The 27,142-nt window shown below is 43.8% G+C and overlaps 3 protein-coding genes across 4 annotated transcripts in view; 2 read left to right on the forward strand and 1 right to left on the reverse strand.

Moving 5' to 3' along the window:
- ptprsb (protein tyrosine phosphatase receptor type Sb) overlaps positions 1-13,488 on the forward strand; it is a 40,790-nt gene extending 27,302 nt beyond the window's left edge. Inside the window, exons 15-34 of the mRNA XM_085929615.1 lie at positions 69-728; positions 1,418-1,512; positions 2,133-2,386; positions 2,791-2,878; positions 3,021-3,239; positions 3,679-3,836; positions 4,288-4,299; positions 4,529-4,644; positions 6,108-6,205; positions 6,614-6,737; positions 7,158-7,333; positions 7,560-7,679; positions 8,286-8,440; positions 8,599-8,884; positions 9,028-9,206; positions 9,507-9,633; positions 9,987-10,112; positions 10,612-10,766; positions 10,864-10,999; positions 11,137-13,488. Of these exons, the coding sequence (XP_085785741.1) occupies positions 69-728; positions 1,418-1,512; positions 2,133-2,386; positions 2,791-2,878; positions 3,021-3,239; positions 3,679-3,836; positions 4,288-4,299; positions 4,529-4,644; positions 6,108-6,205; positions 6,614-6,737; positions 7,158-7,333; positions 7,560-7,679; positions 8,286-8,440; positions 8,599-8,884; positions 9,028-9,206; positions 9,507-9,633; positions 9,987-10,112; positions 10,612-10,766; positions 10,864-10,999; positions 11,137-11,205 (3,353 nt within the window). The 3' untranslated portion in view covers positions 11,206-13,488. The remainder of the gene's footprint in view (positions 1-68; positions 729-1,417; positions 1,513-2,132; positions 2,387-2,790; positions 2,879-3,020; positions 3,240-3,678; positions 3,837-4,287; positions 4,300-4,528; positions 4,645-6,107; positions 6,206-6,613; positions 6,738-7,157; positions 7,334-7,559; positions 7,680-8,285; positions 8,441-8,598; positions 8,885-9,027; positions 9,207-9,506; positions 9,634-9,986; positions 10,113-10,611; positions 10,767-10,863; positions 11,000-11,136) is intronic.
- A 3,700-nt stretch (positions 13,489-17,188) lies between these two features.
- On the forward strand, positions 17,189-21,332 carry LOC147045915 (uncharacterized). 2 transcript variants are annotated; one of them, XM_085930257.1, is made up of 13 exons: positions 17,189-17,335; positions 18,011-18,142; positions 18,227-18,278; positions 18,466-18,538; positions 18,729-18,832; positions 18,903-18,992; positions 19,423-19,494; positions 19,600-19,662; positions 19,793-19,883; positions 20,124-20,168; positions 20,253-20,355; positions 20,457-20,558; positions 21,002-21,332. In XM_085930257.1, exons 1-13 carry the CDS (start codon positions 17,232-17,234, stop codon positions 21,015-21,017), a joined length of 1,047 nt encoding a protein of 348 aa, XP_085786383.1. In that variant the 5' UTR covers positions 17,189-17,231; the 3' UTR covers positions 21,018-21,332. The 2 variants fall into 2 exon arrangements, with proteins under 2 accessions (XP_085786383.1, XP_085786384.1); XM_085930258.1 differs by having other exon boundaries at positions 19,796-19,883.
- Positions 21,311-25,863, reverse strand: LOC147045916 (alpha/beta hydrolase domain-containing protein 17A-like). Its single transcript, XM_085930259.1, has 6 exons — positions 25,646-25,863; positions 25,188-25,273; positions 24,631-25,076; positions 24,334-24,528; positions 24,063-24,242; positions 21,311-23,928 (listed from the first exon to the last, which is right to left on the reverse strand). The coding sequence occupies exons 3-6, from the start codon at positions 25,071-25,073 to the stop codon at positions 23,703-23,705; spliced, it is 1,044 nt and encodes a 347-aa protein (XP_085786385.1). The 5' UTR covers positions 25,074-25,076; positions 25,188-25,273; positions 25,646-25,863; the 3' UTR covers positions 21,311-23,702.
- Positions 25,864-27,142: the final 1,279 nt, after the last annotated feature.

Genomic DNA, 27,142 nt, shown 5'->3' on the forward strand with positions numbered 1-27,142 from the left:
GGATTAATCCAACGATTTTTGAGGTCGTGAAATGGATTATCAAAGCTAACTTTTTTGATCTTTTGCAGTACCTGCCCCTCCTTGCCTGTGGGCACATTTGGGATTGGGTCCATCAGTGGTGCTTCGATGGGCTCCTCCGCTGGAATGCGCAGCGTCAGGCTCTGATGGCCAGAGGCTCCCTCTGGAAATTCAAGGCTACCGCCTCCAGTTTGGCCCCAAGAATACATCCCTGGAGACCTCGATAGATTTCACAAAAGAGAGAAATTTCACCGTCATAAACCTCTCCCCGGGCTCCACCTACATCTTTGCGCTCTCCGCAAAGAGCCGAGCGGGTTACGGCGATGTCCTACAGAGGGAAATAAGCGTTCCCGTCATCCCTCCCTCAGGATACCCGAAAATATCGGACTTTGTTAACGCCACTTGCTGCTCCCTGCAGTTCTCCTGGCTCCCTCCCGACCGAGAGGAGAGCAATGGCGTCATCACAGAGTACAACATCGCTTACAAAGAGACTTCAGGCTCCAAAGCCTCAAGCCTCGCGGGGAACTTTTTATTACCGAGCCTCCGTGCCCCCCCGCGTGTGGTCACGCTACCGGCGAGCCAGTCTAGCTACACCATCCTGGGCCTCAATCACAGCACAGCCTACGAGGTGCAGCTCAGAGCCCACAACCAGGCAGGGCCCGGCCCCTTCAGCCCCCCTCGGGTGTGCCGAACCCGGGCCTTTGAAACAGGTAGAGTTGGCCCGGATATCATCCAAGCACTGCTTCGACTTCACCTCTTCCCCCCCCCTGCTGTGGAAATCACGCCCAAACACTAAATGAAGGCCAGTTCTTACAGATTGCCCCCCACCCCACCCCACACACTCCTGCCCCTTCCTCCTCACCTCAGAGATGCTGAAAATAAGTCCGAGGAAGGCGAGGAACCCCTTCTACCTGTTCCACTCACTCACTTACCTCCATCACCTAACCTTCCCTTCACCAATGGAAAAGAGGCTGAATGTTAATGGCTGTTTTGCTACAAGAGCACCGCTTATCACGTTTCCCCTCAGGTAAAAGTCAATACAAGGCATCAATATACAGTACGCTATCTCATCCGCAAGGTAAGTAGAGAGTCGAAACCAAGCGGAAAAGTCGGGCTTGGCAGGTTTATTCGATCCGATCAAGTCTACCGCCATTGTTGACGCGCGGGGTTTGAAAGTGGAACAAACACAAGCTTACACTCGGTGAATGTGGCATGTCACATTCCGACTGCTGCGCTGTCTTCTCCACTCTCCTCATCACCTGTCCATCCTCTTAACCAGTTCGTCTCACCTGACTGACACCATTTTTTTTCCCCCCTCCTTTACAGGTTCACAACAAGGAGACAAAGTTGTAATTTGAAGTCAAAACGCTCCACTGAGTGCCGTTTTCTTCTCTTTCAGACGTACCGAGGAATTTTTCAGTCAATCTGGCCACGAGGACTAGCGTTCTTCTGACGTGGGAGTTCCCCGAGAGCAGCAACTTGTATCGCTTTAGTGTATGTCCGTCAAACATATTTTTAATGATAGAATTAGTCACAAGGCAGCTAACTGGGCATGATTTTTTTTTTTTTACAATGTAGCCCTTTGGGGTGAGACACCAAATTTAGTATCTTAATATGGACCCAGCGTGCCTCACTATAGAGCAGTGGAAGCATCTAATTTCTCCCAGCCATATCACAAAAAGTCAAAATATCTTGTAATGACCTCTGAAAATGATCAACAAGAGTATTGTTGCATTTCCAAGGAAATTTCCTAAAATACAAATTCAAGAGTCCAGATGCTTTAATTGGTTCATTTCACTTTGCTGCTATCTGCAAAAAAAAAAAAAAAAGGTTGACAAATGCAAAATGCTCTCCCGGAAATTGAATCTGAAATTGTAAACAGTTGGATCTATATTTAGCTCATACAGGCCCAGCAACAATGACTGAACCTGTGCTAGCTGATCTGCCATGAGAAAAAAAATGAACCGTGTCTAGCATAAAATAATGTTTTTTAGAGTCGATTTTAGACTAATGAATTGCCTTTAGTGTGTAATTCAAATAGCTACATTATCATTAGGCTTATTGATATAATAATCATTCGACTAAAAGTGCTGACCTCACCTGCTCTCCCTAAGGTGGAGTATAATCGGCAAAAGATGGAAGTGGACGCTCGCCTGAAGAAGGCGGTCATCCCAAACCTTCAGCCCGACACCAGCTACGACTTTAAGATCACGGCACCCGAAGGCAACATGGGCGGCCTTCGCCACCGTATCACCGCCAAAACATCCCCGCCGATCAACATCCGCCGCCCGGAGATCGACCACACCCGGGATACGGAGACGACGGTCACCATAATTCTGCCATCGCTGGAGTCTCGAACTCCTGTCAAGTAAGACAACCATCACTTGGAGACCTAATTGGGACTTCCGACAGCTGGATGAGACGATGCTGGGCCCATTAACAATTCATTCATGCATTCCTGCAACGTCTCAAGTGGATTTGGACGTCATAAAATTCTCACCGCGGAGGCGTTTGTTGTTGTGGATTCTCAGCTCTCTTGATCAATCCGGCTCTTGACAAAGTCAATCCAGCTTTTCGTCATCTCATTTATGAGAAATTGAGAAAAAAAAAAACAACGGGCTGTTTTATATATTGCGGCATCTGGGAAAGATGCGAAGCCGGCTAGCTTCAGTCTTCAAAACATAACGCAAATATATTAAGAAACAAATATCTGTCATGAAAAGAAATTATAATGAAAACTAAGACAATTTTGTTTTTATAACCCCCCCCCAGGAATATTTATGTTGTTGTGGTTCCACTGAGGAGAGCCCGAGGTGTCATCAGACACCTGAAAAGCCCGGATGAAATGGATCTGGAGGAGGTGAGAGAACCACCCAAAACAAAAACAAAAAACGGCCAGGCAGGAAGAATCCATAAACGCCCACACGGCACAAATGAGCGTACTTTGAATTCAATCCGAGTTTTCAGAAATAAAACATGAGTCATTTCTCTCCTCCTCTCAGCTGTTAAAAGACATCAGTCAAAAACAGAGGGACTCTCGCCAGCAGAAGCAGGTGGACCTACGCCGCGCTTACATCACAGCCCGCTTCACACCTGTCACCCTACCAGCCTTCTTCACCCTCGGGGACCAGCTGGACTACGGAGGCTTTGAGAACCGCGCATTAGAACCCGGGCAGGAATACGTCTTCTTCATCCTGGCTGAACTCAACTCTACCACCGGGGTACGAAAGCTGACCTCTCTCGTGACCCCGCCCCCTTCCCTTCCCCATCACTAGGGAGGCAGGCCGTCCTTATGCACGGAGATCAATACGGCCTCACAGCTGTGAGAATAAAATTTGCGTCAGTCAAGGTATAGCCAGCAAAAGGCAATAACCTTCATGTATTTCCATCAACGGCACTAATAAAGATTGATTGGCGGCAGGAGAGATGTTGCCTCTTTGTGTTTGCCACTGCTAGATGTGAGCAACGGAATTGGAAAAGACATAAATATTCAGCTCCGAGCCTTTTTTGTACAGAGTATTTCAGCCGCAGGCTGCTCTCTAAAAGGCCATCTGAGCTAATAAAAATACTTTACTGTGTTATATTGCTGTAAACTTAAATACAGCCCTAATGTAACATCGGCCGGAGTTACTGAGATCGCTCCTGTCCGCTTTCCAACAGAAGATGTACGTGGCCAGCCCTTACACAGATCCCGTCATCGCCCCGGATTCCGACCCCCAGCCCCTGGATGCGGGCGACGGTCTGATCTGGGTGGTGGGACCAGTACTGGCAGTGGTTTTCATCATCTGCATCGTCATTGCTATTTTACTCTACAAGAAGTGAGTGGCAAATTGAAATTCATTTTGAAGTTTAGCCAATAATTCTTATGAATAGAAACGACTAAGATGCTGCAGAATAAAAGCACGACTTCCAAAACAGAAAGAAAATGAAGTCACCTGATATACATTTTAATATTGTCAAATCAATTCTGAATTTGCAACTTTATCTTGATTTGCATCTTAATGTATTCAACTCTTCCACCGAATGTAGTAATACTTGTTACACAACTGCCAAATTTAGATTTTTTTTTTTTTACCAAATCATAGCTTAAAATAAAACCATTTTAGTTGTTGAAGAAATGTTTCCTAGTTTGAAGTGCTCAACCTTCATTGTGCTGCAAGCTGTCCAGCTTTTGAATACTAATGCACGATATTGATTTTTCTCTGTCTGTTTCCTTCCTTGTCTTTTGTTTAATTATTCCTTCCTGCACTCTTGTTTTACTGGAAACAGCAAACCTGACAGGTACGATTACACCAATGTCGAGCTTGTTTTGATTTTTTTTAACCTTGCACCCCGAGCAATTACAACATAACACAACATTATTGTTCTCGCACATAAAATGTCATATCTGTTCATGTAGTATGTGCATTGAGTCACCAGTGCTAATGCTAATGATGTGTCAGTAGTGCTGAGTCTAATTTTCTCTGGCTGGATTTTTGCATGTGCTAATTGCTCACTTCATAATCTGAAGCAGCAAGCGCAAGGAGTCTGAGCCAGGAACCAAAAGTCTTCTGAGTAATGCCGAGATGATGGCCCATCACCCGACAGACCCCGTGGAGATGAGACGAATTAACTTCCAGACACCAGGTATGGAATGTGTAACCAAACACATATTTTCTTCCCCAGTAAATCACACCTAGAGTATCATGAATGTATTGACTGATTTCTACTCCTTATGCAACCATTTGTATTTGACAATAATTGATGGGTGATTGTTGTCACATGGCGTAAACAGTCAGCGCTTGCCACAAATTCCTGCAGAGTAGCTGACCTCCAGTTCTTCATAATGTCAAGTGCTTTTTTTTTTCTCCATTTGACAATGAGCGTCTTCACTTTGTGACTAATAATAATAATGATAATAATAATCATAATAATAGGAAGAAGTCACTTTTATTGCTAATGCACTTTACATCAGTACAAGAGAAGCAATCTGTACCCTTGAGGTCATCTTGGCCTCCATCCATGTTGTGCGGTCAGAGCATCATGACTGAGTCACCACAATGTGAGTGGGGGAGAAAGAAAAAAAACCACCCACCTGCACTGCATCCCCGAACAGATGGAAACGAGAAAAGTCCACTACTTTTGAATTAACTTGAAAATGTGAAATGATACGAGCGAAGGTTGACTCATCGTACTGCTTGATCTTGCCAAGTAAGAGCCTACTGTGAAGTAACGACATTACTTCCTCCGCTCTCGCTGTGAGATGCTGGTTATGGATGGCGCCACCAGTTCTGCCATTTTATGCGCCATCCCAAAAAAAGCCTTTCATCAACCAGTTATGTGCACAATGTCCTTGTTGAAAATGTGATGCGTTTCCATGGAGAACATCAGAAGATGAAGCTTTTGAGCTTTTTTTTTTTTTCCCCATGCAAAGCCAAGACTATACAATAAAGCTCCTCTCTTCCATCATGTGATTTTTTTTTTCTTTTTCTCGCATGACAGCAGCCTTGAAGTGCTCTCTTTTCATCCCTTGAGATTTGTGCCTCCGAGATGCCCTGAATAGATGAAATTTGTTTCCCGCCGATGATCTCCGAGGTCATTTAAGCCGGCATGAGAGGGACATTATGTTGCGATTACCTGTGGATGGCGCAGAAGCAGATGAGTGCAGGAATTGATTTGCATGACGTGCAAAACTGGCTGGCTGCATTCGATAGTAAGATTCCCCTCATTTAAATGCATCCAAATTGAAGACCTGGATTGGATGTTGGTGCAAAGGGTTTAGGGGGGGGTGGGGTGCTGCCTCCTTTGTGCGCCCGTGTTCAAACGCTCCTAATTAGCCTTCCGTCTGTGTTTGTTTTGTCGACTCCGCTGCTTCTCTGATGCCGCACGAAGCAATTTATCAAAGGAAAACAATTTCAAAACAAACACCACTCGCGCTGTCCACGTGCACATTGATTTTCTGCCTCGGCGTCTTCCTTAATGTTATGTGATGTTCCATTATACACACATCTTTGAATGAGTGATGGCGACCCACGTTCATTTGAATTATCCGGACAAAGCCCGGGCGACCTCTGACCTATTTGCTCTTTGGCACGCTTGCTGTCTTGCAGGAATGATGAGCCATCCTCCCATTCCTATCAACGAGCTGGCTGAGCATATCGAGCTGATGAAAGCTAACGACAATCTCCGACTTTCCCAGGAATACGAGGTGAGACTAGCAAAAAAAAAAAAAAAAAGTACAGTCTATAGTATACAATACATGCACGGTGTCTAAATCGATTTACTACAGACGCCGTCTAAAAGGAAACGCAGACACCCACAATTATAATAATAAAACACAAATAGATAGTATAAAAGTAGACAAGTTATTGCTCTTGGTAAAATGTGGACAAGTGCTCTCTGAGTGTTCCAGTTCATAGGTGTTAAGCCTTTTAAGCACTCTCTTCATAAAGCAAAGGCTATTTAACATGTGTCCAGACAAGCTTATGATTTATTCAGCGATGCATTTTCGAACACTTTACGAAGCTGGCTATCATTCCACGTCAACAAATCCGCCATTAAATTGTGTCGACACGGCACGGTGACGTGCAATTTGCTTCCCTTTTTTTTCCCCCAGTCCATTGACCCCGGGCAGCAATTCACTTGGGAGCATTCCAACCTGGAGGTCAACAAGCCCAAAAACCGCTATGCTAACGTGATAGCGTACGATCACACCAGAGTCATCCTGGCACCCATTGAAGGTAAGCACGAGCTGGCAAGAGAGAGAGATGGGGATGTGGAAGAGACAGGCTGATGGATGAAAAGTGAAATTGCAGACAAGGTTCTGGAGCCAAACAAACAAACAAACAAACAAGACAAGCGTGTTCAAATGCAACCAGCACAGCAGAGATTTGGAATGGAACTCGTGTGTGTGTGTGTGTACAGTTTTTGTTTGATTCTCATCCACCAAACCCGAACAACAGAGATGTCAAAGTCATTTTTCATCCGGGTTGCCCTCAAAGGATTGTGAAAATGGAAAACTACAAATTAATTTTCTCTTCTTGGTATCATAACACAGTTGTATTTGGATTTAAGAAATGTTCCACCACTTATTTTGAAATGGCAAGAAAGGCAATTAAGACCAGTTTATATAAATAACCCCAAAAATGTCTTTTTTGCAGGTGTCCTGGGAAGTGACTACATCAATGCCAATCACATTGACGGCTACAGAAAGCAGAATGCCTATATCGCCACCCAGGGGCCACTGGCTGAGACATTTGGTGACTTTTGGAGAATGGTGTGGGAGCAGCGGGCGGCTTCTGTTGTCATGATGACACGATTGGAAGAGAAATCACGGGTTCGTCTGCTGTCATATATGAGCGACGTGGCATTTTATTTGCAGTGCAGTAATCCCTGCTAGCAAATCTACATTATTTATTTATGTATTTATTTATTTATTTATTTATTTATTTATGTATGTATTTTTATTTTAATGTATTTTATTTTATTTTATTTTTATTTATTTTTATTGTTTGGAGTGTAAAGAAAGAATTTTTTTTTTCTAATTCTTTGCCTGTGTGTAGATAAAATGCGACCAGTACTGGCCTAGTCGGGGGACAGACACGTATGGGACCATCCAGGTAACCCTGCTGGACACCATGGAACTGGCCACATTCTGCGTGCGCACCTTCTCCCTGCATAAGGTAATAAATAATTGGCACATCCGGCATCCTGATGATCCTTTGTGCAATTTCTCTTTGTTTAACATGCAGGCATATCCGAGCAAAACAAAGCAAAATGCAGTTAGTTGAAAGCTTAAATCAATTCGAGTCAACCTGAATATCTGTACAGCATATTGACGAGTAACATGATATCACAGTGATTTAGTGGGAAGGACGTGACTGCAACACGATCGACAAATATAACAGACTTGTAGCGAGGGGGGGGGGAAAAATTCCATAGGTTACAACAGTTCTAAAATATCTTAATATTTGCAGTATTATATAGACACTCTCAGAATATGTCCTGTTTTGTATTGATTTTCTAGACATTTCTTTGAGCTAAAAAAAAAAAAAAAAAGAGGCCATTAGCCTGGACTTCATGGCGAGTCAAAGCGGGTCGGTGTTCCTCTCTTGGGTGATGAGATTTGACCACTGTTGGAAGAAATGTGCTTCTTGGGCCATCACACTGGCCCGTGGCCTACTTGTTACCACAGAAACTAGGCCAAGTGTGGCTTTTCACTGTCGTGTATATTTATTCAACATTTGAAGCCTCGTAATGTGATGTGGATGTTTCTTTTCACACATCAGAGCGGCAGCAGTGAACGACGAGAGGTGCGCCAGTTCCAGTTTACCTCCTGGCCGGATCACGGCGTTCCAGAGTACCCGACCCCGTTCCTGAACTTCCTGCGTCGGGTCAAAGCCTGCAATCCTCCGGATGCCGGCCCCATCATCGCCCACTGCAGGTAGGCCGGACACTAAGGTGCTTATTTCAAGGTATCGAGTACTCACGGAGGCTGCCGAAACCAGCCGCCAATACTGCGGTCCTCCTTGCCAGTAGTCGGCGCTGTTTGACACATCGTATGGCCACTATTTCTATACTGACCTTTGTCCTCCCGTTCAGCGCCGGCGTGGGCCGCACCGGCTGCTTCATCGTCATCGACGCCATGCTGGAGCGCATCCGACACGAGCGGACCGCCGACATCTACGGTCACGTCACCTTGATGCGCTCGCAGAGGAACTACATGGTGCAAACCGAGGATCAGTACAGCTTCATTCACGAGGCGCTGCTGGAAGCCGTGGCTTGCGGGAACACGGAGGTGGCGGCCAGGAGTCTTTACTCGTACATGCAGAAGCTGGCCAAGGTGGAGAGCGGCGAGCATGTCACCGGCATGGAGCTGGAGTTTAAGGTGCGCTCAGAAACAAATGCGTCATATTAATCGATCCCAATTCATTAATTGTCATAAAATTGGAAAAATCCAGCTTAAGGAAAAGCAATGGTGTAATTGTAGCTTGACTCCCTTTTGAAATTTGACATTTCTTCTCCGTGCAGCGATTGGCCAACACCAAAGCGCACACGTCCCGCTTCGTCACCGCCAACCTCCCCTGCAACAAATTCAAGAATCGGCTCGTCAACATCATGCCCTACGAAACCACCCGAGTGTGTCTCCAACCAATCAGAGGCCTGGAGGGCTCCGACTACATAAACGCCAGCTACATCGACGGTTACAGGTACGTCGACATCAAGAGGAACATGAATAGGACTTGGCCTCTTTGTCCTCCGCTGAAGGCTTGACGAGCGAATGGAGTGGAAAGGTTTTCAGCACAATGCTTGCGTCTGTCACATCAAGTCAGCTCTCGCCTTACCGCTGCACGGCACCGTCTACGTCAAAAAGATTGAGGGCGAAGACGCTTCGGGCATCCAGACGCATGCTCTACTTCTTGAGAAAAGAAAAGTCGTGCTAAAAAAAAAAAAAAGAGAGTTTTTGAGAAGATTCTCGAACACTTAGTAGTTGCTGTGTGTGTGTGTAGGCAGCAGAAAGGCTACATCGCCACCCAGGGTCCATTGGCAGAGACTACAGAAGACTTCTGGAGGATGCTGTGGGAGCACAACTCAACCATCGTGGTCATGCTCACTAAACTGAGAGAGATGGGCCGGGTAAGGACAACGCACACCGACTTAGTGGCAAAAATGTTTCCAGGATCCAAGCGCGATGTAATAACTCCACGTCAGGCACTAATGTGAGCTCATTAGTATTTCATATTTACATTAGCTTCACCTGCTGAATCTAATGGCATCCGACACGAAAGCTCCGTCAGCATTTCTGCCCTCAGCGTACCGAGCTTTGTTTTCACGAATGGCATAAATCCCGCATGGTGTGCGGCGTAATTCATCTCCCGAAACGGGTTCGACCGGTAATTTTGCAGTTGGGCGGATCTGAGAAAGGGAGGTCTGCGTCTCCCACTAACTGCCTTTTTCTTTTTTTTTTTTTTCTGTGTGTCTCATCGCAGGAGAAGTGTCACCAGTACTGGCCTGCCGAACGTTCCGCCAGGTACCAGTACTTTGTGGTGGACCCCATGGCCGAGTACAACATGCCCCAGTACATCCTGCGGGAGTTTAAAGTCACAGACGCCCGGGTGAGTTTCCATTCTCCTTTGCATGTTGCACCATTTGTGGGTAAAGTAGCTGACAGCTCATTTGCGTGGGTGACTGCACGTCATAGATAAGGCCAGTTAAGCCTGTCCTGCCCAGACGCCACATGAACAGATGCTGTATTGATCTCCATTAAAGGGGAGTCAGAAAGGCTGAGCGGAGGAGAAAAGATGTTATTGCCTCCAGAGAGGCGAGTTCACCACAGCCGCTGATCCGGGGGTCAGATAACTGGAATCATTAGAAGGCCAAAAAAAAAGGAAATTGCCAGCCAGTTGGCTCACTGAGCAGTCAGTTCCATTTTTTTTACAATAGTGATGCCGTGTTTCCTCAAATGGATGAATAAATGGGTCACAACTTTTATTGTTTATATCAAATAGGAACGTTGCAAATAGGAAGTTAAAACATTACAATAGAGATGATGAAATATCTTTTCACCATCTGAGTGAAAACTTCTATAAAATTGCCTTTCTAACTCACCCTCAGGACGGCCAATCACGAACAGTCCGTCAGTTCCAGTTCACTGACTGGCCCGAGCAAGGCGTGCCCAAATCCGGTGAAGGCTTCATTGATTTCATTGGCCAAGTGCATAAAACTAAAGAGCAATTTGGCCAGGATGGACCCATCAGTGTTCATTGCAGGTGAGATGTCGCCCGATAACGTTCCTCAACCCCCCCCCCCCCCCCCCCCCTTCCCTCAGAGGGCACTCGGGGTAAACGATTGCAATTTTGGCTGCAGTGCTGGCGTGGGTCGGACGGGGGTCTTCATCACTCTGAGCATTGTGCTGGAGAGGATGCGCTATGAAGGGGCGGTGGACATTTTCCAGACTGTCAAAATGCTGCGGACACAGAGACCAGCCATGGTGCAGACCGAGGTACGTCGCCATGTTCTTCTCACAATTATTATTTATTTATTTATTTATTTATTTATTTATTTATTTATTATTTGAATTCTATTTAATACTAATAATATATATTTTTTTATCATTCAAAATGATTTTCTCTCATGCAGGATGAGTACCAATTCTGTTACCAGGCTGCTCTGGAGTACTTGGGTAGCTTTGACCACTATGCAACATAAAGCAAGACGCAACAGCAAAGAAGGAGCAAAAAGACAAAAGAGGAAAGATCTACGCCAACAAGGACGACAACAACATCGAAAAAAAAAACAACAACAACAAATCTGTGTCTAACAACAGCCACGCTCTTTTCTGAGCTGCGCTAGACTCTCCATGTTTAATCCATATACTTACCTCAGTGTTCCAAGTGTGAAGGACGTATAATAATACATATGTGTCGTGGTCAACTATCTCCAATACCAGTGAAACACAAAAAAACAGGAATTTACCATTCTCTCTGTGTAGAAATACTAAAAAAAAAAAAAAACAACACACACACAAAGAGCCTGGATATTTGCTGCACCCTTAATGGGCTTTTTATCCTCAACTTTGTATCTATCGCTTTGGTGTACTCATGGGTCACAAAGGTCAACGTTTCTATGTGTACGTGAGTCTCTTTCTAAGGTGTCGGAAGCCTCGCTTGAGACGTGACCGCCCCGCCCCGCCCCGGAGGTCCGCTATCAAGACAGAGCGGACGTTGCTAATATCCGACGCACAGTGCCAACACGAGCCAATCGACCACGAATTGTCATGTCTGGCCGAGAGAGACTCTGAAATATTCCGGACCGGGCTGGCCGCTATCGTCCGGCGCCTTGGACAAAAGCTTGCTTGCTCTTTTGCTTGTGTTGGTCCTCCATCGTCCCTCCGCTCCTCTTCGTGGCGCCAGGCCCGTTTTGTGGACGATGAAAGACCTTTTCTTATTTTGTCTCATGTTGTGTGTGTGTGTTTTTCTTCATTATCATTGCCTTACACTGATTTGTTTTAACATGCTGCTTTTGCTCTCATGCTTAACTATTATCGTACACAATTTTGAAATGAGAATGGAAGTTCATCTCATTGCTTGGCATAAAAGGGAAAGAGAAATAATCTTTGTTCACATACAGCGGTGCCTTGAGATACTGGTGACAAGTTGAAATGAGTCGTGAGTGAGTTTTTTTTGTTTGTGCAAAAAACATCAAGCAGTAGTTTGACAGATTATCAACAGTTATTCCAAAAAAAGAAAAAAAATAGGGGGCCTTCAAGAGGTTTATTGCTACTCCAAGTTGACTTTTGCTGTCAAACTAAACCTCAAACAAAAATTGCTTTGCTTTAGATAGGTCCTGTTATCTTAATGCTAACAAACAATACAAAATGCCATAGATGGGCTAACAAATATTGTCGCGGTTTTGTAACCCTTTAAGTAACTCATATTTCATAGGTTGTTGGGTTTTGGGGGATCTTGGAATGGATTATGACATTTCCATGGTTTAAGTTCCAAAAATGGATCTCAAGGCACCACTGTAGTGAAATTTTATTCCCTGCCACTTAGTTGACTATCAACAACCCGTGAAAATTCCATGTACAGAACATCCGAACTTGCCGCTTGATTTGAATTGAGCAGACGCTGAACTGATCCCGCGTGGTAACTCAACAGCACAGCGTTGTCAGTGTGGCAAAATGGATGCCCAATTTTGTACATACTGCCCAACAACACAGCCGAGCACAAGACGGAACGTGATGTAGTTCTTAATGTCGCAAAAAAAAACAAGCCTTATCGTGTCATATTTATTTCATGTGGATTTTTTTTTTTTTTTTAAAGATACTATTTTGTTACGCTTTGTTATTTTTTTGTTACGCTTTGTTTTTATCGGAGTATCTAGCTAGTAACTATAACCAATGTGTTTTATTTTTTTGTTTATTTGGTGTTTTTTTCTTTTTTTTTTTTTTACTTATTTACTCGATTACAAAGTATGCCCTCTGTGTAGGGTGCTCTTTCATACTGATCACTGATGTCCAACTGTTAGAGATGTATTTTAGAGGAAGTCCTAGTTTAAGTTTACAGCGATGACCTTTCGATGCCCAAAAAAAAACCCGCCCCCGCCCTTTCCTGTTTGACCTCCATAGCAACAACATGAGTAATCCTAAGAAAAAGGTCACAGGGCATCAGAGGAGAAGCTCAGATGTAGTTTGCTGAAGCACACGGTAGCAAGTGTATTTTGGACAGATGGCTCAGCTGCACATTTTAAAAATTATTCCGATATGAAATCGATGTGAGGTCTAGAAGTCTTGACAGTGCGTGACATATATGGAAATATGTAATTCCTTCGCTTTCTAACCAATTGTTGTGTCAAGAGGATGCACACACGAGGCGTAGTGACGAGATTGTGTGTTTGAGGGCCATCCTCCTTCACTTCTGTACCCGTTCTTTCCTTTCCAAGCATAGATGTAGATATAATATCTTGACTTTGTATTAAAAGCAGATGATTGGATATACAGCACAATGGCACTGGATTATTATTATTTTTTATTTATTTTTCTGGGCTGGTGTGGAATGTGCTCGTTTGGTGTCCACTAGAGGGAGACAAAGATAGAGCCTAGATAGGTTGATCTGTGACGTCACTCGGACACTCCATTAGGTACACCGCCATTTTCAGGTGTACCCAATGACAGGCCACTTCATTAGGGAAAAATTATGGTCAAAACTTAAATAAAAGTCAAAAGTGCCACACCCGCCCTCACCCCCACTTTCTGATTGGCTGGTTGATCTGTGACGTCACTCGGACACAGGTGTATCTAATTACAGGTAATTAGGGAAAAAGTTGAACTGAAAGTGAAAAGTGCCACACCCGCCCTCACCCCCACTTTCTGATTGGCTGTTTGATCTGTGACGTCACTCGGACACTCCATTAGGTACACCGCCATTTTCAGGTGTACCTAATAACAGGCCACTTCATTAGGGAAAAATCATTGTCAAAACTTAAATAAAAGTGAAAAGTGCCACACCCGCCCTCACCCCCACTTTCTGATTGGCTAATTGATCTGTGACGTCACTCGGACACTCTATTAGGTACACCGCCATTTTTAGGTGTACCTAATTACAGGCCACTTCATTAGGGAAAAAAATCATGGTCAAAGTTTAAATGAAAGTGAAAAGTGCCACACCCGCCCTCACCCCCACTTTCTGATTGGCTGGTTGATCTGTGACGTCACTCGGACACTCCATTAGGTACACCGCCATTTTCAGGTGTACCTAATGACAGGCCACTTCATTAGGGAAAAATCATGGTCAAAACTTAAATAAAAGTGAAAAGTGCCACACCCGCCCTCACCCCCGCTTTCTGATTGGCTGGTTGATCTGTGACGTCACTCGGACACTCCATTAGGTACACCGCCATTTTCAGGTGTACCTAATAACAGGCCACTTCATTAGGGAAAAATCATGGTCAAAACTTAAATAAAAGTGAAAAGTGCCACACCCGAACAACCCCCCACTTTCTGATTGGCTGGTTGATCTGTGACGTCACTCGGACACAGGTGTACTTAATTACAGGTCATTAGGGAAAAAGTTTAACTGAAAGTGAAAAGTGCCACACCCGCCCTCACCCCCACTTTCTGATTGGCTGTTTGATCTGTGACGTCACTCGGACACTCCATTAGGTACACCGCCATTTTCAGGTGTACCTAATAACAGGCCACTTCATTAGGGAAAAATCATTGTCAAAACTTAAATAAAAGTGAAAAGTGCCACACCCGCCCTCACCCCCACTTTCTGATTGGCTAATTGATCTGTGACGTCACTGGGACACTCTATTAGGTACACCGCCATTTTTAGGTGTACCTAATGACAGGCCACTTCATTAGGGAAAAATCATGGTCAAAACTTAAATAAAAGTGAAAAGTGCCACACCCGCCCTCACCCCCACTTTCTGATTGGCTGTTTGATCTGTGACGTCACTCGGACACTCCATTAGGTACACCGCCATTTTCAGGTGTACCTAATAACAGGCCACTTCATTAGGGAAAAATCATTGTCAAAACTTAAATAAAAGTGAAAAGTGCCACACCCGCCCTCACCCCCACTTTCTGATTGGCTAATTGATCTGTGACGTCACTGGGACACTCTATTAGGTACACCGCCATTTTTAGGTGTACCTAATTACAGGCCACTTCATTAGGGAAAAAAATCATGGTCAAAGTTTAAATGAAAGTGAAAAGTGCCACACCCGCCCTCACCCCCACTTTCTGATTGGCTGGTTGATCTGTGACGTCACTCGGACACTCCATTAGGTACACCGCCATTTTCAGGTGTACCTAATGACAGGCCACTTCATTAGGGAAAAATCATGGTCAAAACTTAAATAAAAGTGAAAAGTGCCACACCCGCCCTCACCCCCGCTTTCTGATTGGCTGGTTGATCTGTGACGTCACTCGGACACTCCATTAGGTACACCGCCATTTTCAGGTGTACCTAATAACAGGCCACTTCATTAGGGAAAAAATCATGGTCAAAACTTAAATAAAAGTGAAAAGTGCCACACCCGCCCTCACCCCCACTTTCTGATTGGCTAATTGATCTGTGACGTCACTCGGACACTATATTAGGTACACCGCCATTTTTAGGTGTACCTAATCACAGGCCACTTCATTAGGGAAAAATCATGGTCAAAACTTAAATAAAAGTGAAAAGTGCCACACCCGCCCTCACCCCCGCTTTCTGATTGGCTGGTTGATCTGTGACGTCACTCGGACACTCCATTAGGTACACCGCCATTTTCAGGTGTACCTAATAACAGGCCACTTCATTAGGGAAAAAATCATGGTCAAAACTTAAATAAAAGTGAAAAGTGCCACACCCGCCCTCACCCCCACTTTCTGATTGGCTAATTGATCTGTGACGTCACTCGGACACTATATTAGGTACACCGCCATTTTTAGGTGTACCTAATCACAGGCCACTTCATTAGGGAAAAATCATGGTCAAAACTTAAATAAAAGTGAAAAGTGCCACACCCGCCCTCACCCCCACTTTCTGATTGGCTGTTTGATCTGTGACGTCACTCGGACACTCTATTAGGTACACCGCCATTTTTAGGTGTACCTAATTACAGGCCACTTCATTAGGGAAAAATCATGGTCAAAACTTAAATAAAAGGGCAAAGTGCCACACCCGCCCTCACCCCCACTATCCTCCGAACCAGGAAATTGGCTGCCAACTAGCAAACAAACGTTACTTTTTTTTTTTTTTTTTTTTTTTAACAGTAGACGTTAATGTGATGTGTCATTTGAGCATTTCAAAATGTCACTCAGGTGATAATTGGACAATTCTAACGAAATGACGCCCATTTTTGGCATCATTCAACTTGATGAAAGTTAAAACCACAATGACTCCAAAGACAAAAAAACATAAGTTTTCACTTGAACTCTAAAATTCCTCGGAACCATTTTCGGTTTGACGGAACACAGTCGCACATTCCACTTATCAAACCGTTGGACTGAAAATGAAAACATTTCTGCTAGCTTTGCGCCAGTGATAGGAAATGTTCAAGATAACAATCAGCACACCAATCTTGGCTATAGGGTGAAGTTCAAATGATTTGATGTGTGAAAAATCTAACTGTCATGATTACAGTAAGAATTCCACTTCAAAAAAAAGAATTAGAATTAAGAATTTTTTTTAACCATTTAATTTCAAGCACTGATTCTTTTGTGTGGAAAAATGTTTTTTTTGCTGATTAAAAAAATGTCAGAAATCCACATTTAATTCCTTTTTTTTTGTACAATGGTTCCAAAATGTATTATTATAGTCCTGCTTGCAAACTTGCATTGATAAAGATTTTTGCAAAAATGTGTACCTTGGTTCAATGTTTATTCAAATGCTTTCATTTATTACTTACATGTTGAGGTAATGAGCTAATAGCTACATGAAGTTTATTTTTAAACGAGCAAATGTGACATAGAGGTATGAAATGTCTGATGCTTATCAGTGCTGGCTAAGCTGGTTACCATCTCGTGACACAGTGTGGTAACCATTAGCAACCGTTGCCTGGGTAGGTCTAGATTTACTCCAATTGGTTGACTTCTGACAAAGCCCAACTCGTGCTCACATCTAATTGGCCGATCCAGCATGTTGTGGGTTGTCCTCACACCTTGTGTTTTCTCCGAATTTCCTTTCCTGCCTGTCATTCAGTCGCAGGAATGAAGTCACGGACAGGTGCTCTGTACTTTTCTGATGATTTTTTGCTCATTAGTGGATATATGTGAGAGCGCATTGGCGTGTTATGTTTCCATGATGAGTCTGAAGAACAGGAAGTTCTCACTGGACAGCTCTATGTTGTAAGTATGTCACACAAGGAAGTTACACTCTGGTTTGTCCTGTCAGCACTACTACGCATTGATCCAAAATGAAAGAAGTACAGTTCTGTTGTATTTAACCTTTTTAGTCTTATAGTATTTGATTGAAACTTTTATCTTGGGACAGTTTTTCATTGAATGTGTGTGGAATACATTTTCATTCAATCATTATGTTTTTCATTTTATTTCCTATTCTTCAGCACAGTATTCGATTCAAACCATTCGTAAAATGAAAGTGCTTTAAGATTGAAACTTGAGCGAATTGTTTTTGGATGAACACATGGGCCTACTATCCTATTGTAATGTTGGTCATCATGGTAATGGTCCTAAAGTTTGTTAGGTGGTATTTATATTCGAAATTTGGAGGATTACTAGATCTGAACATGAGCTGTGCATTGTACTGTCTTGCTAAAAGTGAAAGTGTAAGAGAAGCAAAGATTCCAAAAGTCTAACATTTAAATTCTAGATCTTGGATAGGCAACTCAAATGATGGATGGTCACCATTTCAATCCAATCCTACAAGAGGCTCGGGCATATATATATATTTTTTTAGTGCCCTTAAGCTCCGGCAGTGAACTAACTCATGGTGCAAAAAACATTTGGACATGTCTACCATCCACAGCTACATCACACATTCCCTTTGGCCTTTGTCATCAGGTCTCAGGATGCAACAGGAGGCCTCAGCCACCGCAGAGGCTCCACCCATTTGCTCCTCAAGAAACACAGAACAAGTCTGGAGGATGTTGAACAGGATATCCAGGAACTAAATCAAAATTCCAACAGCATCAGGTCAACTTACCTTTATAATTGTAGTAGGACATCACTCATGAATGTTGTCTACCAATCTACTCCCTGACATAAATGTGTTCTCAGGGAGAAGACGGAGGAGGGCGTTGATCGGCATGATGGGCTCATCAGTAGAAATGTACTTCCTGCTTCCTTCACTCTTATTTTGGCAGAACATTTGATTAATTGTTCTCATTACACACTCTTGGGACGCTTCACTTGACACACCTACACAATGTCCTGTAATGCAAGGCCAAATGTTGTGGCCAGTGACCATGTAAATGGATATATTTGTTTTTTTGGTTGTTTTTTTGTATTCGTTTCAGAGTTTCTTGAAACACAATAGAAGCTTCCACAAAGTCTTCCAGGAAATCCCAGAAGAAGAGAAGCTTACACATAGTGAGTTGGCATTTTTGTGGACAGTCATTTCCAAAATGTTAACCTTTACAATCCAAACAAAATTACTTTATATAGTTTCAAAGTAGGCTTAGAGTTTCAAACTAGGGTTAATGTTTCAAACTATGCATCTAAGGGTCAAACGATAAGTGGCTCACAATCATTTGAATGTTAATTCCGTTGTTTTCCCCAGCTTTTGTTTGCTCCCTGCAAAAAGAAGTGCCTTATCATGGAAAACTTTTCATTACGGAAAAGCACGTGTGTTTCTTCTCATCCGTGCTGCTCAAAGAGACCAGGGTAGGATGATGGAAAACTGTGTACCCGATCATACTGTGCTGCTTCTAAGCAGGGGCTGTGCACCTTGCAGGTAATCATGCCAACATCCATCATCACTGAGGTGAAGAAACTAAACTCAGCTTTGTCCATGCTGTCCATAAAAACCGCTGATGGCGACAAGGTCGGATAATGCTTTTGCAATGTATTTTAAGAGTTTAAAATGATTATAAATGAAAAATCATTGTAGGAAGTTGATGGAAAAACATCAAGTAGTGAGGATTGTTATTATTATCTGTCGACATGTGCTGCTGCACCGTTTGAATTCAATCATGCAGCTACTTAATGTGAACCTGTTGTATGCTATGTAGGTTTTTAAAATACAAAATATGTGATGAGTGGCAATAAACAGGAGCACATATTTTGTTCACTTCCCTGTAAATTTGAAGCGTAAGGTTTGACACGCTAAAGGTCACAGTTCATTAGAGCAGCATTGACCCAATCGGATCTTACTCAAAAGTAAATGGGCGTTAATTTGTTGCAGTGATGCAAATTAAAATAAATCCAATTTGTTTCCTCATTGCTGATCACTCATGTCATTTTTTCCCCTTCAGTACTTTTTCATGTCTTTGAGGAACCGAGAGATGTGCTATAATCTCCTCCAGAGCGTCTGCTCACATGCTCAGGTAAGTGTGCTAAATACTGAGCGTGCATAGCGTCATACCGAGCCATTATCAGATTTGTTCTTTTTTTTTTTTTTTTCTTTGAATTCTATTTGGGTAACAACACAGGGAGACAGCGCCAAAAGTAGCCCTCTTGGCTCCTCTGCTGAGAACGAAGCTGATTCCAATATGGTGAGTTTCATATTGCTATCGACACTTACTTGAATCTTATGAGTCACCATAAGTGAAACATTCCATTCAGGAATGCTGATTTGTTCTTCTAGAAAATGAACTAGTCATAATATGGATGATTTACAAACAGCAGGTCTCCAGTCATTCCAGCTTTGAGGACAACGTGGACCAGGGACAATATGGCGGTAGTGATGACAACATCCTTCAATCGGCCAGTAAACGTAAGACAGCTAACGTTCATTACCTTCTTGACGATGATCTGGATGCATCCTCTCCGATTTTGTTGACAAGCCACATATTGATATGAAGTACTGGTTAGTGGCACGTAGGCTTCCTCTAGTGGTATAAGAATGTATTGCTAAAGAAAATGTTCAAACTGGTTATATTGTTATCGTTACATTTAATATTTTTCTTAAACCAGTCATTTTTCTGAAGTAAAACTCATCCTATTTGTATCTTAGCAAGTTCCACACGAAGCACGTCTACAACACAAGAGGCGGACAATGGTGTGTGTTAGGCTTTTACGTTTTTTGTTTTTTCACTCATCAGGAAAAGAGGAAAGGTTCATGCAAATTCATTTGTCTCATTAGCATCAACAAGGTTATGGAACATGATGAAGGATGCCATTATGTTCTTCTTCTCCCGCGGACAAAGAGTCAACTTTAGCATGGTCTTCTTCATTTACTTGATACTGTAAGTGGTACGATTATTGACAAGTGCTTCCTTGTCTTTAAAGAGCACTTAAACTTGAAACGATAAATATTGTTTTGTTGTAACTATTTGTGTGTGTGTAGGTTGGTCCTGCTGCTGTTTGTGTCTGGCTACATCGGGCTCAGGATGATAGCTTTGGAGAAGCAGCTAAGCTCTTTGACTGAGCTGTCCTTTCTCTACAAAGAGTAAGTGCACACACACATGGACACGTTTTTGGTATTGGCTCAAACCGGTTTAAAACCATTACTGGCAAGATCAGATTAAACCGGAATAGCTGTGTGTCTACCTGAAAAAAAAGGCAAGTGATTACATTCCAACAGTCGCACCCAGGGGTGTTTGCAAAGTCAAAGGTGGATCCGTATATTTTCTGCAAAGTCATCGTCTGCCACAGCAAAAGGAAAATGGCAAAGATTAGCAAATGCATTTTGTGACTCAGAATCAATATTGATTTAATAATGTGACAAAAACATGTCAAATGTAAGTTGAAAAAATATATTGTCATCAACAGAGATGCTGATATTACAATCATCATGTGATGGCACTGGACAATGAACTTGTTGAACTTGTTATCCTCTGAGTGCATCACTAACTCACTAACTTGTGCTATGTCTTTGTTTTGATTTTTTAGACATGAAGAAACATAACCAGGATCAACATCCAGCAGCAATTAACTGTGTAATTAATAGTTGTTGGGGTTTTTTGCCCTTCACTTTGCCCATAGGTTTTCTTCAACCAAAGTAAGCAGTTGGTTCGTTTTTTATGTTCAGAAAGAAATGTTTGCGTCCGGGTAGAAATGAGCACTTTTTTATTTAAAGGAGGGAAAACCTAGCCAGTAGAGGGCAGTGTTTCCGTCCTAACATCAGCATAAAGTCCCCCCCCCCCCCATTATTAATTTAAATTCATTTTGTCATCGTATTTGTTGCTAAAAATTTGTAAATAAATAACTTTGTTACACCCTGGCTAACTTTGAAGTGTGTTATTTCCAACCAAACCACATAAAACCGGAACAAACCTTTCCAATCCCTGTCAAGTCTTTCTTTGTACATAAGTGATCTTTTATTTTATTATCCATGAAAAAGGTCAAGATTCAGTCCCATGTATTGATTCCGTTACATCATAGTCTCAGTTCAAAAAGCAACATAAAATTACAAATCATAATACAAAGAATAGAATAGGTAAGTACAGTAACCTTACAGTATAAACAGTCCACTAGTATTGTTCAAGTAGCCCCCACCCACCCACCTACTGCTTGACCCCAGGACAAAACTTAGAACTCTTTAGTTGGAATCAGCAATAAAAAATTCAAACACGTCGGTTTTTTTTTTGTTGGTTTTTTAAAGCGCTTCAAAGACCCAATGCCATTGGTTTAGTTTTGCCCTCATATACTGTAGAATACATAGTAGATAGAACATCCCACCCCATCATCATCATCACTTGCTCTGCAAAACACAATAGACATGCATACAGTTTGCACTGTTCAATTCCTCCACCCTCCAATAAATGTTCAGGGCGGATGGAAACAATAAACATCAACCCTAGTGGCGCATCAAAAACGCTTACATTTACAACCCCAAAACCCATGCGAGATGGATCCCTGAAAACACCACAGAGGCCTCTTAATCTTCTAATGCTAAGAGAAAAAAAAAAAAATAAAGACTTTGAACACATGTTGGCAGATCCCTGGTTTAAGGTGGTAACAGATCTCCGTGATTTCAACAACAAAAGAAGACGACGAGCGATGAGATTCCCTGTTTGAAAAGATGAGCCGTCCGAGCGGCGCTGGAAAACAAAAATGAAACAACGCTCGCTCGCTCGCTCGCTCTCACGTGAACACTCATTTGGGTGTACTAACTGGTCCTACAGGTTCTCCTAAAGGAAGCCTGGCCAACTGAGGACAACAAGGACACACAAACTTTACACTTTTAAACCCTTATTACAATAGTGCTGAACTTAAGACCTGCTTTTTTCATGCTTAATCTGACACATACACACACACACACACACATATATATATATATATATATATTGTCGTACAGTACATGAGTGTTGGATGTGCAGAGGTGTGCATGTGTGTGTGTGTGTGTGTGTGTGTGTGTGTGTGTGTGTGTGTGCGTGGTGGAACCTGCACCACACAAAGTAAGAAGGTAATGCATGACTTGGGTCAGACAGGAAGTAGCGGGCCCTCACGAGTCGACGAGCTCAAGGGCATTTGAAAATCACAAGGGTAGACCCAGATACCAACACGGTGGAACCTCCAAAGTCACGTGAAAATTGTGACAAAATGTGAAATGACGATTATGTTCAACTTTGGAGGTTCCGCTGTGGTCCTGAGTTTGAACATGTCATGAAGGGGCATGATGAGTTCTTGAGTTTTAGCGCTCGATGACACGAGGTCCCGTCCGCGATCCGTGTTCGCTTTGACACGTGTCTTCCCCCTTTTGACTGTTTGCAAATGAACATGAGGCTTGCGAAACCTTCACTCCGGCCAACTGGACTTGTGGGAGAAAAGCAAGACGGGGACAAATTACAAAGCCCTGTCAAGGAGGAGCAGCGAGGAGTAAAAAGGCAAAAGCTACGGCACTGCCAGGAAACGTGGCCAGTTCTGTTTTTTTGTTTCTGTACAATGGAGTCGAGTGGTGGTGTGAGGACAAAAGAAAAAGTCAAGGGAGTTACTAGCTGGCAGTCCGTTAGATGTCCACTGACAGATGAGTTGAGGTCTGACCAGTGTTGTAGTCCACTAAAAAGCTGGTCAAACTGTGGAGGTATTCTTCATACATATACACACACACACACACACACACACACACACACACACACACCAAAAAAAAATTCCCTCACTCGCTACTAGCCAAGTCACAAGGGCGTCCTTCATTTTTTTTTGCCTCTCACACATTCGTGATATGAATATTAAGCCAAGATTTGACATCCTGGAGCACAATCATTCATTCACTTTTAAATCACATCTGTGTGCCTTTTGGAACAAAACACAATTGTTACTTTTTTTTTTGTTTGTTAGAAGAAAGCTTTCAATTGTTTTTACTTGAAATGCGAAGCTCAGTAGAAACCCCCCCCCCCCCTCCCGCCGCCCCCCACGTTACCAAAACACTACACAACAGATAACGACACGATGACATTTTTTTTTTCTTTTCTTTAAATGCTCAAATCTTGCACAGACTGTTATTTTAATGCAATCGTTTTAAAAAGTAACAAGTTGCTTAAAAGACACACAGATGGTGTATGTCTGAGTCACACTTTTCTCGAACACACACACGCACGCACGCACGCACGCACACACCCTGGCAGCTGCAAGAGAGAGTGTTGTTCCATTCTTAGGCGTGCTGCGCAGCCAGGTCCTGGTTGATGAAGCGCCGTAGCCTCTCGAGGTACTGACTGTAAAGCTCAATGTCGTTGTGACCGGCGCCCTCCACCCAGAGGGGCTCCACGGCCTTCGGGCAGCGCTCAAACAGGGCCAGGCCGTGGGAGAAGTCGATCACCTCGTCCTCGGTACCGTGGATGATGAGCACTGGAGAGGGGATCTTTGACACCTTCTCGATGCTGGGGGGGGGGGGGGGGGGGGGGGGGGGGTGGAGATTGGAGAAAATTCATAAAACATACGCTGCTGTTGGCAAGTCAGAAATGTCCCGACTAATCGCTCAGACCGGTGGGATGATAAAAGTGTGAAGGCTCACTTGGGGAAGGCGTCGAAGCAGTACGTCTTCTTAGTGTCGGGGAAGGCCACCCTCATGCCGGAGGTGAGAGGAGAATGAAGCACGACGGCGGCGCACTCGAAGCGTGACGCCAAGTCCACTGTGGGCACTGTGCCGATGCTTTGCCCGTACAAGATGATGTTCTCGGGGCTGATGCCGTACCTAAAAACAGATGGCGGCATTTCACCAAGGCTTCTGATGACAAGGTGTGTTGCTGCTCTTCGTCGAATGGCGGCGAGTGGAAAAAACCTACCGGGAGCGCAAGGCATGCCAGGCGGCATCTATGTCAGCGTAAAGGTTCTTCTCTGACGGCTTGCCGGTACTGACCCCGTAGCCTGAGTAATCGTAAGAGAATATATTGCAGTTGATGCGCGTGCCCAAGCCGATGTAGAAGCTGCTCATCTGACCCAGGTCGACCGCGTTGCCATGTGAAAACAACACGGTGAACCTGAGGGGGGGGGGGGGGGGGGGGGGGGGAATGAGAGAAATTAGGGAAGGACAACCACCGGCTGAAAATATGAGGTCATAACGAAAAAAAATGACGACTCACCTAGCATTAGGGGCACAGCGTATGTACATGCACCCAACCTTGTTCCCTCGGCTAGACCTGGTCAGGAACACGTCGGTCACGTCCAGCTCTCGCTGGGAATACTGAAACTCTGCTCTCTCCGTGAGATGCAGCTTCCACCTGCTCTCGCATCCACTCCCTACTCCAGAACTACCACCTCCTCCACTGCTGGTTCCTCCACCACCTCCTCTGTCCCCACCGCTACCGGCACCTAACCGCGAGCGAAGTCCGGGAGCTCCCAAAGAAGGGAGGGTGCTTCCGGTAGTGGAACCCGATGCGGTTCCAGCTCCAGACGCGGGATCTGGGTCAGGGAGGAGGGCGTATGTGGGCTCTGGGGGGAGGAAAGCTAATTTGGCTGCTATGCGACTGGGGCAAGGAGGGCAGCAGAACAGGCAGCATAGCTCACGTATGGACAGACCATTCATCTTCTGCAAGACCAAATGAAAACAGGAGAAGCACATTACATTTAAAGAGAAGAGATCTTCTTATCTCGTGTCAATAGCAAGGAATTACTGCATAAGATTCCTCCACGACTTTACCTGTATTCTAAAGTCCCCGGGTCTTGGATCAGACTGGCACACAGTGGTGCCAAGGTCTTACAGTGAAGTCACTGAGCCCGATGGATCTTTCAAAAAAAAAACAACAACACACATTTCGACATCAAATGTTTCAGCCATGATCAGAGGGCTGAGGTGTGTTTATGACTGACAATGGAACACGAGCTCCAGGAGCGACAGCCGAGACAGATATGCTAATTAATCATATGCGATCACCTCTAACGTTAGCGCCTTCTGGCATATAGCTTGCTTTTTACAGCTAGCCACGCTACGTGAGTGAGCGCATGACGTTTGGACGTGAAAAACAATTTGCGAATTGATGCCGAGATACTGTCTAGATAAATAAGTCAATAAAAACAGCTAGCGTTAGCAAGGCAACTAGCCAGACAGACAGCTAGCGTTAGAGGATTAGCCTGTTAGCATGCGAGCTAGCTACTTACGAATTCACGGTACGTTGTCAGAAAAGCTGCTGTGGTCCAATTTGTACGCACAAGCAGCACAACACTTCGACAGTCCTCTTTGTGTCTTGACATGGATGGTTTTACTCAAATATACTGACGTCTTTTTTGACAGATGATGCTATCAGGATTAAATAAATACACAGCTACGAGATTTTTTTTTCTCTTGCACTGTACAATTACATCCGGAAGTGACGTAAGGAGTGGAGCCCATCTGGAAAAATAACTTTATTGCAATACTGCTGTGAACAATGTACACAAACGCCTTATCATATTCTATTATACTATATTTATGATATGAATTATCGGTATTATATTTAGTACATTTATTATTTTATATTTAAACATGTATACTGTATAACCTTAGCTGTACAACGAAAGACCAGATGTATTTTCTTTTTAAGGAAAATTGTTCAAATTGGTCATTAAATGTACAAACTCTTAATCACCAATGAGAGAGAGAGAGAGAGAGAGAGAGAGAGAGAGAGAGAGAGAGAGAGAGAGAGAGAGAGAGAGAGAGAGAGAGAGAGATGGGGGGGGGGGTCTCTTTCATTGATCATTGATCCACTGCAGGACCGCGCGTGCATGTGTGTGTGTGTGTTCGTCTTGGGCTGTAAATTATGGACTCGTGTCACTGTGCCTTCTCTGCATTGGACATTTCACCGCGCCACTGTAAATTCAAAAAGGAATAATAGTATATATAATTCCGATCATATCATATTAGCGTGCATCTGCACGAGCGAGCAAGTGTCTGTGGCAGAGAGAAATAAAACGGACTATCGTAATTTGATTGCAAAGACTTTCTGCAGTGGGAGGATTTTTTTTAAAAAAATAAAAAACTTAAACTGGGCGTTTTGGAGTCGCTAATTTGGGTGATGCTCCGGCGAGGCGCAGCAACAGAAGAGGGAAGAGACAGGTGAGGTGCGGCCGATGAGCTGCTTTTCTTTTTTCTTCTCTCTCTCCTTTTTAATAGAGGCTCCAGAAAGCCTGTCCTATCCTATCCATCCAACCTTTTCTCCGCAGAATCCAAGAGAAGCGAACGGAGAGAGGGCGAGTGGGCGACTGGCACCTGCTCCACCTGACCCATCTGGTGCGGTGAGTGTGCCAAGCGGAGCGAATGTGAGGCACAAATGTGGTGCGTGGATGGCGTGAGCTGCAGGTACTGTACATTCTTCATGTGCGACACCGCTGCTGCATTATGCCCCCCGTGGCTTCGCGATTAGAGCTCTACTTGGTATGGTCTGAACTGCTCTTTGTGTTTACTGCAAGTTCCTTTTTTTTTTTTATATCTATTTCGATTCGCATGTTGTGCACTGCTGCATCAGTCATTTTTTTTTTTCTTTAACATGTTGCACAGCTCTGAGTGTGAATGTTTCATGTACTTCCTTGTATTAAACGCTGCAGTGCAAGAATTCTTGCACAAAGCTTGAAATTCTGGTCGTTTGGATCACGGCTCGTGATTATCATGATGGGCTTTTG

The sequence above is a fragment of the Syngnathus leptorhynchus genome, chromosome 14, assembly GCF_054491065.1.
Source record: "Syngnathus leptorhynchus isolate UIUO chromosome 14, UIUO_Slep, whole genome shotgun sequence".
NCBI lineage: Eukaryota > Metazoa > Chordata > Actinopteri > Syngnathiformes > Syngnathidae > Syngnathus > Syngnathus leptorhynchus.

Coding starts and splice junctions, on each gene's coding strand:
- LOC147045915 (XM_085930257.1), top strand. CDS start 17,232: ATGATTTTTTGCTCATTAGTGGATATATGTGAGAGCGCATTGGCGTGT. Junction 19,663..19,792: donor ACGAAGCTGATTCCAATATG/GTGAGTTTCATA, acceptor ATTTACAAACAG/CAGGTCTCCAGTCATTCCAG. Junction 19,884..20,123: donor CCTTCAATCGGCCAGTAAAC/GTAAGACAGCTA, acceptor TTTGTATCTTAG/CAAGTTCCACACGAAGCACG.
- LOC147045916 (XM_085930259.1), bottom strand. CDS start 25,073: ATGAATGGTCTGTCCATACGTGAGCTATGCTGCCTGTTCTGCTGCCCT. Junction 24,529..24,630: donor CGCTGTGCCCCTAATGCTAG/GTGAGTCGTCAT, acceptor CCCCCCCCTCAG/GTTCACCGTGTTGTTTTCAC. Junction 23,929..24,062: donor TGCTTCGACGCCTTCCCCAA/GTGAGCCTTCAC, acceptor CCCCCCCCCCAG/CATCGAGAAGGTGTCAAAGA.